Source organism: Microcebus murinus, chromosome 3, assembly GCF_040939455.1.
Source record: "Microcebus murinus isolate Inina chromosome 3, M.murinus_Inina_mat1.0, whole genome shotgun sequence".
Taxonomy (NCBI): Eukaryota; Metazoa; Chordata; class Mammalia; order Primates; family Cheirogaleidae; genus Microcebus; species Microcebus murinus.
In genome coordinates this window covers 78,141,602-78,154,445 of record NC_134106.1, presented here as the reverse complement: position 1 = coordinate 78,154,445, position 12,844 = coordinate 78,141,602, and the positions used below count along the sequence as shown (strand labels likewise).

Here is a 12,844-nt window from a genome sequence, read left to right as displayed (position 1 = left end):
TCTGTATAATATAGTAATGGCAGAAAGATGCCATTCTATATTTGTCAAAATCCATGGACTACATCAAGAGTGAACCCTAATGTATACTGAGGACCTTAGTTAATAATGTATCAATATTGTTTCATTATTTGTAACAAACATAATTTGTGAGTCCACTAATACAAAGTATAAATAATAGAGGAAGCTGGGGGAGGGGAGAGGAAGGAGGTATGTGGGAACTCTGTGCTTCCTGATCAATTTTTCTGTAAAACTAAAACTGCTAAAAAAATTCTATTAAAAAATGGATGTGAGAAAATATTTCTAAATGATATATCTGATAAGTGTTTAATATCCAGAATATATGAAAAACTACAGCCAACACCCCCCCACACACAAAAAAAATCCAATTAAAAAATGGGCAAAGGACTTGAATAGACATTTCTCCAAAGAAGATATACGAATGGCCAAAACAAGCAGATGAAAAGATGCTCAATATCACCAACCATTAAGGAAATGCAAATCAAAACCACAATGAGATGCCTCTCCACACACATTAGGATGGCTGTTATAATGGAAAATAATGAGTGTTGGTGAGGCTGCAAAGATATTGGAACACTTGTGTGTTGCTAGTGAATGTAAAATGATGCAGTCATGAAAACAGTTTGGTGGTTCCTCAAAATGTTAAAGATAGAATACCGTATGATCTAGCTATTCCATTCCCAGGTATATGCCTTGAAGAATTGAAAGCAGGAACTCAAATAGAAAAATATAAATGTTCATAGAAATATTATTTACAATAGCCAAAAGGTGAAAACAATCCAATGTCCATTAGCAAATGAATGGATAGACAAAATGTGGTATATAATTAACAATGGAATTTTATTCAACCTTAAAAAGGAGTGAAATTCTGATGCATGCTACAACATGCATGAACCGTAAGAACATTATACTAAATAAAATAAGCCAGACACAAGAAGACAACTGTTTGATTCCACTTAAACTTACAGTAGGCAGATTCATAGAGACAGAGTTATTGTTTGATGAATACAGAGTTTTCTGGGGGAGGATGATGAAAAAATTCTGGAAATGGGTAGGGATAGAGGCTGTGCAACAATGTGAATATACTTAATGCCACTGAATTGTGCACTTAAAAATGGTTAATATGGTAAATTTTATGTATATTTTGACACAATAAAAAGTTTCAAAAAATACAGTAGGAAATTAAAAGCTCAATGTTCTCAACAGAATGGAGAAGAGAGGAATGAAACTGAATTTGAGAATAGGAACAATAGATTGCTACATCAGAGAGAAAATAGATTGATAAAAAAAGTGAGTAGAGCCTCAAGGACAGGTAGAACTATAGCAAAAGATTTAACATTTGGGTCATTAGAATTCCAGAAAGAGGTGAGAGAGGGTGGGTTTGAAAAAATATTCAAAGAAATAATGGCTGGAAATTCCCTAAATTTGGCACAAAGGTATAAAACAGATTAAAGAAGGTAAGTGAACACCTAACAGGAATCACCCAAAGAAATCCACACCAAGACATTTCATACTGAAGGTTTTAAAAACTAAGGAAATAAAAAGTCCTAAAAGCAACCAGAGAGAAACCGTGCATTGCCATGCATCATCACTTCAAATGATAGCAGATTTTTTTCATCTGTAAGCATGGAGGTAAGAAGGAAATGGTACATTTTTCAAGTACTAGAAAAAAAGAACTATCAGCTTAGTATTCTGTATTCAGAGAAAGTATCCTTGAGGAATGAAGGGAGAATCAAGACATTCTCAGATGAAGGAAGACTTAAGAGAATTTGTTGCCAGCAGAGCTACCGTAAAAGAATAGCTAAAGGAATTTTTGTAACCAGAAAGGAAGTGATAAAGGAAGTAATCTTGGAACAGTAGGAAAAAAGAACAATGTGTATTAAATAGATTTTAAAAATGGGTAAATGCAATAGAATTCCCCTTTTTTTCTAGTTTTCAAAATTATGTTTGTCAAATATGGTTCTCCAAGCATGTAGAGGAATTATTTAAGACAATTATTAATAGAGGAGAGTAAAGACATAAAGAGAGGTTAGGTTTCTCCACTTTCACTTGAATTAGTAAAATGTAGACTATAGTAAGTTATGTATATATAATGTAATACCTAAAGTGACTATGAGAAAAAGATATACCAAGAGTTACACTCAAAAACACTATAAGTAAATCAAAATACAATTATTAAAAATGTTCAGTTAACACATAGGAAGGCAACAAAAACAAAACAGAAAGGAAAAAGAACAAAGATAATAAGTCACACTTAAGCCTTAACATATTGAAATAATTTCATTAACTGTAGTTTAAATACACTAATTAAAAGAGATTGGCATAATCTATTTAAAAAGCACAACCTAGACATATGCTGTCTATAAGAAACTCATTTCAAATATAATATGGTTAGGTCTAGAGGTTTACAGACCTGAAAACCTCTCAGGTTGACACCAAAAGTGTGATCCATGAAAGAAAAAATTGATAATTTAGACTTTATTAAAATTTAAGGTTTTGCTCTGTGGAAAACTTTGTTAAGATGATGAAAAGATGAGCTACAAACCACATATCTGCTAAAGGACTTATATCTGTCATATCATATGAAAGACTCAAAATTTAACAGTAAAAAGCAAACAATACAGTTAGAAAGCAAGAAGAGCTATTTCACAGAAGGATATATTATTGATAAGCATGTAAAAAAGATGTTCAACCTCTTTAAACATCAGGGAAATGCAAATTAAGACCTTGATGAAATAACAGTACAGCTATAAGAACAGCTAAAATAGAAGAATAGTGACAATACCAAATGCTGGCAAGGATGAGGAGAAATTGGATCAGTCTTCATTCTTGGTGAGAGTATGAAATGGTGCAGCCACTCTGGAAAATAGTTTGGCAATTTTTTTATAAGACTACACATATATTTGTGATACAACCCATTAGTTGCACTCCTGGGCATTTATTCCAGAGAAATGAAAACTTATATCTACTGAAAAACCTGTATTAAGTTGTTCACAGCAGCTTTATTTGTTATAGCCCTAAACTGGAAACAACTGGTTTCCCTTAATTGGTGAATGGTTAAACTGTGATAATCCATACCATGGAATATTACTCAGCAATAAACAGGAAGGAACTATTGATCCACATAACAACTTGGGTGGATCCCAAGGGCATTGTGCTGAGTGATAAAAAAGAATCTCAAAACATCACATACTGTATGATATTTAACATTCTTAAAATGGCAAAATTGTATAGATTAGTGGTTGCTAACAGTTGAGGGTGGGGAAGAACAGGATATAAATGTAAAGGATAGCAGGAGAACAATCTTGTGGTGATGGAACTGTTCTGTATCTTGATGTGGTAGTTACAGTGATCTGCACATGTGAGAAAGTGATATAGAGCACTGTACAGTGTATCATTGTCAAATCTCTGGGTTTGATATTGTAATTATTTAAGGTGCAACTATTGGGGGAAACTGGATAAAGGGCACATGAGACTCTCTATACTACTTTTGCAACCTGTGAATCTTTAGTTACTTAAAAATAAAGTTTTTTAAAAACTACATTTTGAGTACCTACCAGAAATTTTACTTGAGCTTTTGTATTAATATAATCTCTAACTACAACTCTGAAAATTATAGGTATTCTGTGCATTTAACATGATATTCAAGAGGCTCACATTTATTTTTTCTGAAGTCAGGTACATCTCTTAGGATCAAGAAAATATGGTAAATTGCCCAAGGTTACATAACTGGTAAAGACCTGTAACAGGATTTAAACATAATTCACATCCTTTCTGCTGCTCTAGCCTGCTGCTTCTAAAGCACTTTTGTCTTGGAATTGAGTAAAAATAGGGTTTGATGTTAGAAGTGTGGGAAGTGTTTATTGATAATTTTATTTACTCATTTAACAATAATTTGAGCACTGTGAGATACATAAAATTATACAGAAATGAGAGATACCTCTTTTTTCTTCTTTTTTTGAGATATGATCTAAGTAACTTATAATTTAGTGGAAGGGACAGGGAAATTATTTTAATATACCTTGTAAGATACTAAGATAAAGCTATTATATGTAAGAGGCTTATGTGGGAGCACATATGGGAGGTTAACAAACATTTTCAGAGTACTCTTGTTGCTGAAAAATGTGATACAGAAGCCACGAACAAAGACAAAAAACATGTAGATAGATAAATTGAAGTTTATCTGTTTGTTTACCCCACATCCTATAGTTTGTTTTAAAAAAATGAACGTAGCTGAGATCAGAGTAGGGGGAAATAAACAGTGAAAGCCTGGGATGAGATAACAAACAGATCATTGCACACAGTTTCTGTACAAGTTGTTAGAAGAGGGCTGCAGATTTGGCTTTAAAATTCCTAGAGGCAGGCCGGGCGAGGTGGCTCACGCCTGTAATCCTAGCACTCTGGGAGGCCGAGGCGGGCGGATTGCTCGAGGTCAGGAGTTTGAAACCAGCCTGAGCAAGAGCGAGACCCCGTCTCTACTATAAATAGAAACAAATTAATTGGCCAACTAATATATATATAGAACAAATTAGCCGGGCATGGTGGCGCATGTCTGTAGTCCTAGCTACTCGGGAGGCTGAGGCAGGAGGATGGCTTGAGCCCAGGAGTTTGAGGTTGCTGTGAGCTAGCCTGATGCCATGGCACTCACTCTAGCCTGGGCAACAAAGTGAGACTCTGTCTCAAAAAAAAAAAAAAAAAAAAAAAAATCCTAGAGGCAAAGGCAAAAAGAAATATTGGTTCAATAACTATATTCATTAGAGTATTCAAAAGTAACATATATTTTCCTGAAATTGAGGACTGAGCAAAGTTTTCCCTGAGGATTCTCAAAGACAATTCTGTGATATATAGTATATAACCTTTCAATAACTTCCCTAAAATAAGTTTTTAAATGAATTTAGTGAGATTGTTTCTTATAGCATGGCTGGAGCTTAAGAGGATGGTGAGAAGTTAAGCTGGATAAATGAGTAGGGTTGAGTAATGAGAAGTTAAGCTGGATAAATGAGTAATTGTCATTTCCCCTTTTATTCTCAGTGTGATGAGGTACCATAAAGTTACAGAAATTAAATGAAATTTGCATTTTTGAAGAATTTTTAGCAGTATATGGGAAAAAGAAGAAGAGAGTAGGAGGTATTGCTAAACTTCAGGCCAGCTGTGGGAAAAGAATCAACTAAGGAAATAGTACATTTATAGTTTCTCCTTTTGTTTTTTTAAAATTCTTCAAATATTTTCTTTCCTGGTTTTGATAATTGAAACTCTTTATGTCTAAATCTCATAAGTTAGTGTGCCTTACAAAATGCCAAAGCAAAGTTTGGGTTAAAATAATGACTTATTGTGCCTCTTGGTGTGCTATTTGTTGGGTATAATAAATGACATTGTAGCATATTTAGTTAAAAACAATTCATGACCTTCAGGATGGTTCTTATATAGTGATAAATTATAGATAAAATTTATATTTTTAAAGACAACTTTGTTGATTTTGTTAGCTTGGAAGAAGATAGCTCTATTATTTGAAAAGGGCCAGGTCAGGGCAAGAACAATGTTAGAACTAAGAGGTCAGGGATTTAGCAATTTTAGATGCTCCTAAAAGACTGAGGCTTGACTTCTGTTTTTATGCATCTTCTACAGGGTAACAACACAGTGTCTTGAACACAGTAGGTGCTCAGTATTTGTTAAATACACAATGAGAAGCAAGTGCTATGGAAAAGTATTTGTGCCACCACTTTATCTCATAGGTATTTCTGTTATTGCACTCGATGTATTGTGTTTGTATTTCCTCAAGTAAACAAAAAATTCTCTGAGGGCAGGTACCTAATCTGTCTTTGTATCTTTGGAATTTAATATAGTTCCTGACATAATCATTGTTCAGTGAGTCTAATGATTTTTTTCTTTAAAGGCATTTGGATACCTTCGTTATATAAAAGACCCTTTTCTTCACCCATTGATGATTTGATAGTGGGCTGGGAGGGAAAGCTGTGATCCTCCACATTAGTCAGCAAATACTTGATTGATTTGGTATTTAGCTTAGTCAAGTAAGTTACCGTTATGTTCAAAAGGACTTTTCTAAAGAGTTAATATATTTTGATAATAATAATTAGAAATTTCTTTCTAAAGAATCTTAATGATACTAATCTACTAAGATTAATTTTGAAACCATAGTTTCTTTATTGCAGATATAAATATTTGGCCATTTTTTATAGTATGATTAAACATCAATAGTAACTAAGTTCTATTTTTAATAAACTATAAATTGTCTTGAAAGTTATTGCTATAACAATTTAAAAATTTCATTTAGCATATTTTTTCAAATAGGTAATACATTCCATGGTACAAAATTCAGAAAGCACAAAAAGGTATACAGTTAAGTCTCCTTGCCAGGGAAGCAAATCTCCCTTTCTGATTTCAGTTACCTACTTGCTCTCAGGAGGAAGCTAAGGAAATCTTTTAATGTGATTATTTTCATTCTAATTATAACAGATTGAAGATCTCAAACAGACAAATCATGGCTTGGAAGAATATGTTAGGAAACTCTTGGATAGTAAGGAGGTGGTAAGCAGTCAAGTAGAAGATTTAACTAGCCACAATGAGCATCTTTGTGAAGAATTGATTAAAATTGACCAACTAGCAGAGCAACTAGAAAAAGAGAAGAATTTTGTGGTGGATACCGCTGACAAGGAACTTGAAGAAGCAAAGGTATTAGATTTACTACTGATTAGGATTTTAGTTCTACTTTAAACTTCATGTAATTATTAAATTATTAAATAGGCAATGGAAAAAGTGACATTATCCTTTATATAATTTGAAAGCTTTTTTTTTTTTTTTTTTTGAGATAGAGTCTCACTCTGTTGCTCAGGCTAGATTGAGTGCTGTGGTGTCAGCCTAGCTCACAGCAACCTCAAACTCCTGGGCTCAAGCAATCCTTCTGCCTCAGCCTCCCAAGTAGCTGGGACTAAGGCATGTAGCTGGCCAGCTAATTTTTTCTGTATATTTTTAGTTGGTCAATTAATTTCTTTCTATTTTTAGTAGAGATGAGGTCTCACTCTTGCTCAAGCTGGTTTCGAACTCATGACCTTGAGTGATCCTCCCATCTCAGCCTTCTAGAGTGCTAGAATTATAGGGGTAAGCCACCACACCTGGCCAATTTGAAAGCTTTTTGATTTGACATTTATCTATTCTAGGTTAAGTTACATTGTTTCTCATGTTTTATTTCTTTTAAAAATTTCATACACATAATTTATTTCATACCCTTAAAAAAGTTTTTTTTTTACCAAACTAAAAATAGAACTACCATATGATCAAACAATCACACTGCTGGCTATATATCCAAAAGAAAGGAAATCAGCATGTTGAAGAGATACCTACATTTCCATTTTTATCATGGCATTATTCACAATAGTCAAGATTTGAAAGCAACCTAAGGGTCCATCAATGGATGAATGGATAAAGAAAATATATATATACACACACACACACAATAGAATATTATTCAACCATGAGAAAGAATGAAATCCCTTCATTTGCAGCAACATTGATGAGCCTGGAGGACATTATGTTCAGTGAAATAGGCCAGGCACAGAAAGACAAATACTGCATGTTCTCACTCACTTGGAATCCAAAGAAGTTGATCTTATGGAGGTGGAGAATAGAATGGTGGTTATCAGGGGCTGGGAAGGGTAGAGGGGAGGAGAGGATGAAGAGAGGTTAGTTAATGGGTACAAAAATACAGTTATATAGAAGGTATAAGTTGTAGTGTTTGATGGCATAGTCGGGTGAATATAGTTAATAATTTATTGTATTTTCTTAAATAGCTGGAAGAGAAGATTTAGAATGTTCTCAACACAAAGAATAAATGTTTGCAGCGATAGATATCCCAATTACCCTGAGTTGGTCATTACATAATGTATATGCATATTAAAATACCACATGTACCCCATAAATATGTACAGTTATTTGTCAATAAAAAGGTCAGTTTAAGAAGTTTTTTTAACCAAAATTTAAGAATTCTATGTTGGCCAGCCGTGGCGGCTCACACCTGTAATCCTAGCACTCTGAGAGGCCCAGGCGGGCAGATCTCTCAAGCTCAGGAGTTTGAAACCAGCCTGAGCAAGAACAAGACCCCGTCTCTACTAAAATAGAAAGAAATTAATTGGCCAACTAAAAATATATAGAAAAATTAGCTGGGCACATACCTGTAGTCCCAGCTACTTGGGAGGCTGAGGCAGGAAGATTGCTTGAGCCCAGGAGTTTGAGGTTGCTGTGAGCTAGGCTGACACCATAGCACTCACTCTATCCCGGGCACAAGAGTGAGACTGTTTCAAAAAAAAAAAAAAAAAACAAAAACCTAACCCTTCATACATTGTTTCCCAGCTAATTGAACATGAGTTTTTGAAATGTAAGCAGCAGGATTATAGTTTTACCATTATTAGTTTCTTTATACAGTTTATATTTTTAATTGACATAGGGGCTATTATCAGACTGGATCTCTGATAGTCTTTGTCATTGTCAGTATCTTTGTATGTGATTCAAAAAATATTTCAGAGCCTTCCATGTGAAAGACATTGTGTAAAGCCTATATAAGTTTGTACCACTCCACATACACATTCTGTCTCCTCTGCTTGATTTTTCTCTGTAGTGCTTTCCTACTCCTTTCCCCCTCCCTCCCTCTGCTCCAGCCACACTGGTCTCCTCACTATTCCTTGGAGCTTATCAGGCATCCTGTTGCCTTAGAATCTTTGTTATAGCTATATCTTTTGCCTGGAATGTTCTTCTCTCAGATTTTTGTATAGTTGACTTCCTCCCTCCTTCAAGTTTTTGCTCAAGGTCACCTTTCAATGAGGACCCCCTGATCACCCTATTTAAAATTCTAACCTGTTCCTTCATAAACAATCCTAATATATTTAATTATGCCAGTTTTTTTTCCTAGTGCGCTATATAATTTATTTGTTAGGTTTATTTTTTTATCCTCTATTCCAGCTGAAATGTAAGGTCCCCAAAGATAGGAACCTTTTTCTGTTTTTAGGAACCTTTGTTTTGTTCACTTTTTTGTTTTAGGTACCTAGAACATGAGTGCTCATTGTAGTTTTTTCGAGTGATGGAATTATTAGCTGATGTATATTTTGACTATTATCCTCTTCCTCTTTTTTTTTTTTAGAGACAGAGTCTCATTCTGTTGCCCAGGCTGGAGTGCAGTGGTGCGATCATAGCTCACTGCAGCCTCAAATTCCTGGGCTCGAGCAATCCTCCTGCCTCACACCCAGAGTAGCTGGGACTACAGGTGCACACCACCACGTTCGGCTAATTTTTTTATTTTTTGTAGAGATGGGGCCTTGCTATTTCCAGGTTAGTCTCAAATTTTCGGCTTGAGCAATCCTCCTATCTCGGCCTCTGAAAATACTAGGATTATAGACATAAGCCACCATGCCTAGCCCTAATATGAGTTTTTATACTTAATTTAATGTGGAAATCTTTATACATTATTCAAAATAGACTCATGTCTTTTTAGTGTCTACATAATAGTATAGATTTAAACATTGAAAATTATCTATTCAAAACTATACATAAGCTTATTCAAACTATACATAAGTTATATTCCAAATAATGGCACCCATTAATATTTCATAAACTTAAATATGATTGTTAGAGAAATCTTAGAAGAGATTTTGGTCTAAAGAACAAATGAAGTGACATAGTTTCAGAAAACTCATATTTAAAATATAGCAGGCAGTGTTTGTTGTGGTGTTTATTTTTTTGTGTATATCTGGATTTCCATCTGATATCATTTTCCTTCTGTCTGAAGAATTTCCTTGAACACTAAAAAATATATAGCAGGCAAGATCAGGATACATTTAAATTTAGAATAATAAGGGAAAGGTTGATGAATTAAAAAATATATTCCTTAAACTCATGCTAACTTTTAGCAAAGAACTTTACTGCTTTGCATTAAAAACTTAGTCACTGTATTTTTTAGGAACATACAATGTAGTCATGTGCTAAATATATGACTATGGGTAGCTATTTTGTAAGACTGAGCAGGTTCACTGTCATAAAATTATTAATACAAAATATTTTGTGGGTTGCATTAAATTAAGCTGTTAAAACAGTTCAGAGGAGAAAGCAATCTTTTCTTAATGGGGTAATTTGGGAAACCTTGTATTCCAGTCATTCTTTTATCACTTCCCTATTATCATCTTCAGAATTATAATTAGTTTTTAATTTTTTTTTTTTTTTGAGACAGAGTCTCACTTTATTGCCCAGGCTAGATTGAGTGCCATGGCATCAGCCTAGCTCACAGCAACCTCAAACTCCTGGGCTCAAGCAATCCTCCTGCCTCAGCCTCCCAAGTAGCTAGGACTACAGGCATGCACCACCATGCCCAGCTAATTTTTTCTATATATATTAGTTGGCCAATTAATTTCTTTCTATTTATAGTAGAGATGGGGTCTCACTCTTGCTCAGGCTGGTTTTAAACTCCTGACCTTGAGCAATCCGCCCGCCTCGGCCTCCCAGAGAGCTAAGATTACAGGTGTGAGCCACTGCGCCTGGCCCAGAATTATAATTAGTATTAACAGTTTTTTTCAGTTTGTGAAGAATAATTTGGTAAAATATAATCAGTTAATATTTTGTATAAAACATTGGATAATTTAAAGGTACTACTGTATTTCATCCTAGGTGAATTATATTTCATCTTTTAGCATCCAAGTTAAACATAAGGGGTAGCTTATCATTTCTTCTTTAAAATATTCACTGTCTTTATGTTTTTATTTTTAAGTGGGCCCTCTTTTTTGATGCTCTTTTTCCAGTTAAATCAGTTTAAGCATCTTTAACTAACAATTTTCTTGAAATGTTTTTCAGATTGAACTTATTTGCCAGCGAAATAACATAATAGTATTAGAAGATACAATAAAAAGGCTTAGATCTGTAAGTACATTTTTCATAAGTAAATGCTGAGGGATCATTTTTGTTCAGTTAGTAAGCTACAAAAATTATATATATATATATGTTTTGGCTCTCAGGCCTTTTGTGAGCAATAAAAATTTTTTATTTTCTAAAAGCAGCACCTGCTGCTACGGATATAAGGTACCCCTATCTGTAAGAATGATGCTTCACTTGATTCTTTCATCACTGCTCCTTTCTTTCCTAGTGGGAGAGCACTTTTGGTTGGTTTTACTAATGCTCTTAACTTACAGCAAAAGACATACTCTTTCATTTGTTAAAAAAAAAAGAAAGAAAGAAAAATGCTCTTAGCGATTACTTGATTTAAAATGATGACTTTGAATGATTTATTTTTCAAAATGTGTATTTGTCTACACATTAACTTTTATTCCCCTTAATAATGATGTTTATATATGTGTGTGTGTATTTTTTGTTTGTTTGGTTTTTTTTTGGCTTTTCTTTGAGACAGAGTGTCTCACTCTGGTGCCTGGGCTACAGTGCAGTGGCGTCATCATAGCTTACTGCAACCTCAGACTCCTGGGCTCAAGCAGTCCTCCTGCTTCAGGCTCTTGAGTAGCTGGGACTACAGGCATGAACTACCACAGTGGGCTAAGTTTTTAAAATTTTTTGTAGAGATGAGGTCTCGCTATTGTCCTGGCCAGTGTCAAACTGCTGGGCTCAAGTGATCCTCCTGCCTTGGCCTCCCAAAGTGCTAGGATTACAAGTGTGAGCCACTTTGCCCAGCCTATAATAAATATTTCTAGGTCTTAAATTTTGTTGCTTAATTTCAAACCAATGTTTTATTTATCTGACAATGTAAAATGATAACTGCTCTGTTTAAACATTTTATTGTTATTTAAAATATTTAAAACACTCTGAAAGTATATCTATAGTTTTCTCCCAATAAAGTCTTGTTAAATAAATGTTGTAAAAAAATAAATGTTCTAAAAAATTGTTTCTAATATATGGAAATTCACAGAAATGTATTGAAAGTGCACACAAGTATGAAATACCCAGCATTCATTTAATTGATTCATTTATTGAATAATTATTGAATAAAAAACTTTGGTGCTTTAACAGATGCTTTGATAGTAGTATATAAGTTTTTCTAAAGCAAATTAATCCCATTTCTAGGACTAGTACTAGGTCTCTGGACATTTCTGACCTCTGCAAAATTTCTTTACCATTTTTTCCCCCAAAACTATTGAGTAAATTTAGGGGTGCTTTCAGTTAAATAAAAATAGAGCATACCCAGAAATGCTGGGAAAAGAAAGATATCTAATTGCTTTTTAAAAATTATTGATAAATCATTGATTCATTGAATTATTCATTATTTTTAAATATTCTATTTTTAAAATACCAAATTTAATATTTTTAAGGATCCTATTTGTCTTCCGTTTTATTTAGAAAATGATGCTATATTTTAGCTTGAAATAATGGCCTAATTTTTTCCTCCTTGACAAGATAATTTTAGAGACTGAAAAAGCACAAAATAAATCTCCTTCCAGACTTGATTCCTTTGTCAAGACTTTAGAAGCAGACAGAGATTACTACAAGAGTGAAGCTCAAAATTTGAGAAAGATGATGAGAAGTAGATCTAAAAGTCCAAGACGCCCGTCTCCCACTCTCCGGGTATGTTTGGAAACTTACAAATGTTGTGGAGTTTGTTGCTCAAACACTGACTTTTATTCTTTGACTTACCTAATCTGGAAATAATTCATTTTGATTGGTGTGAATTGCTGTATCAAAGAGGTTGGGAGAGGTTTCTTTGATTGCACAGTAGACCATCAGTATTGGTTTTTCATCCCCAACATAAGTAGTACTTGGGAAGTAATCAGACAAATATGGAGCAATTAGGAATGAAGCTGTTTTAAAAAGGTGATTTTGTAACTTGTTT

General features: G+C 33.9%; 1 protein-coding gene across 5 annotated transcripts in view; it reads left to right on the top strand.

The window, feature by feature from the left end:
* Positions 1-12,844, top strand: part of TSGA10 (testis specific 10) — a 100,294-nt gene that overhangs the window by 10,580 nt on the left and 76,870 nt on the right. For 4 of the 5 annotated variants that reach the window (XM_076001021.1, XM_012787000.3, XM_076001020.1 and 1 more), the window contains exons 3-5: positions 6,493-6,708; positions 10,867-10,932; positions 12,412-12,579. In XM_076001021.1, the coding sequence (XP_075857136.1) occupies positions 6,493-6,708; positions 10,867-10,932; positions 12,412-12,579 (450 nt within the window). Of the gene's footprint in view, positions 1-6,492; positions 6,709-10,866; positions 10,933-12,411; positions 12,580-12,844 lie in introns of those variants that run through there. The other variant, XM_012787005.3, reaches the window with a different exon arrangement.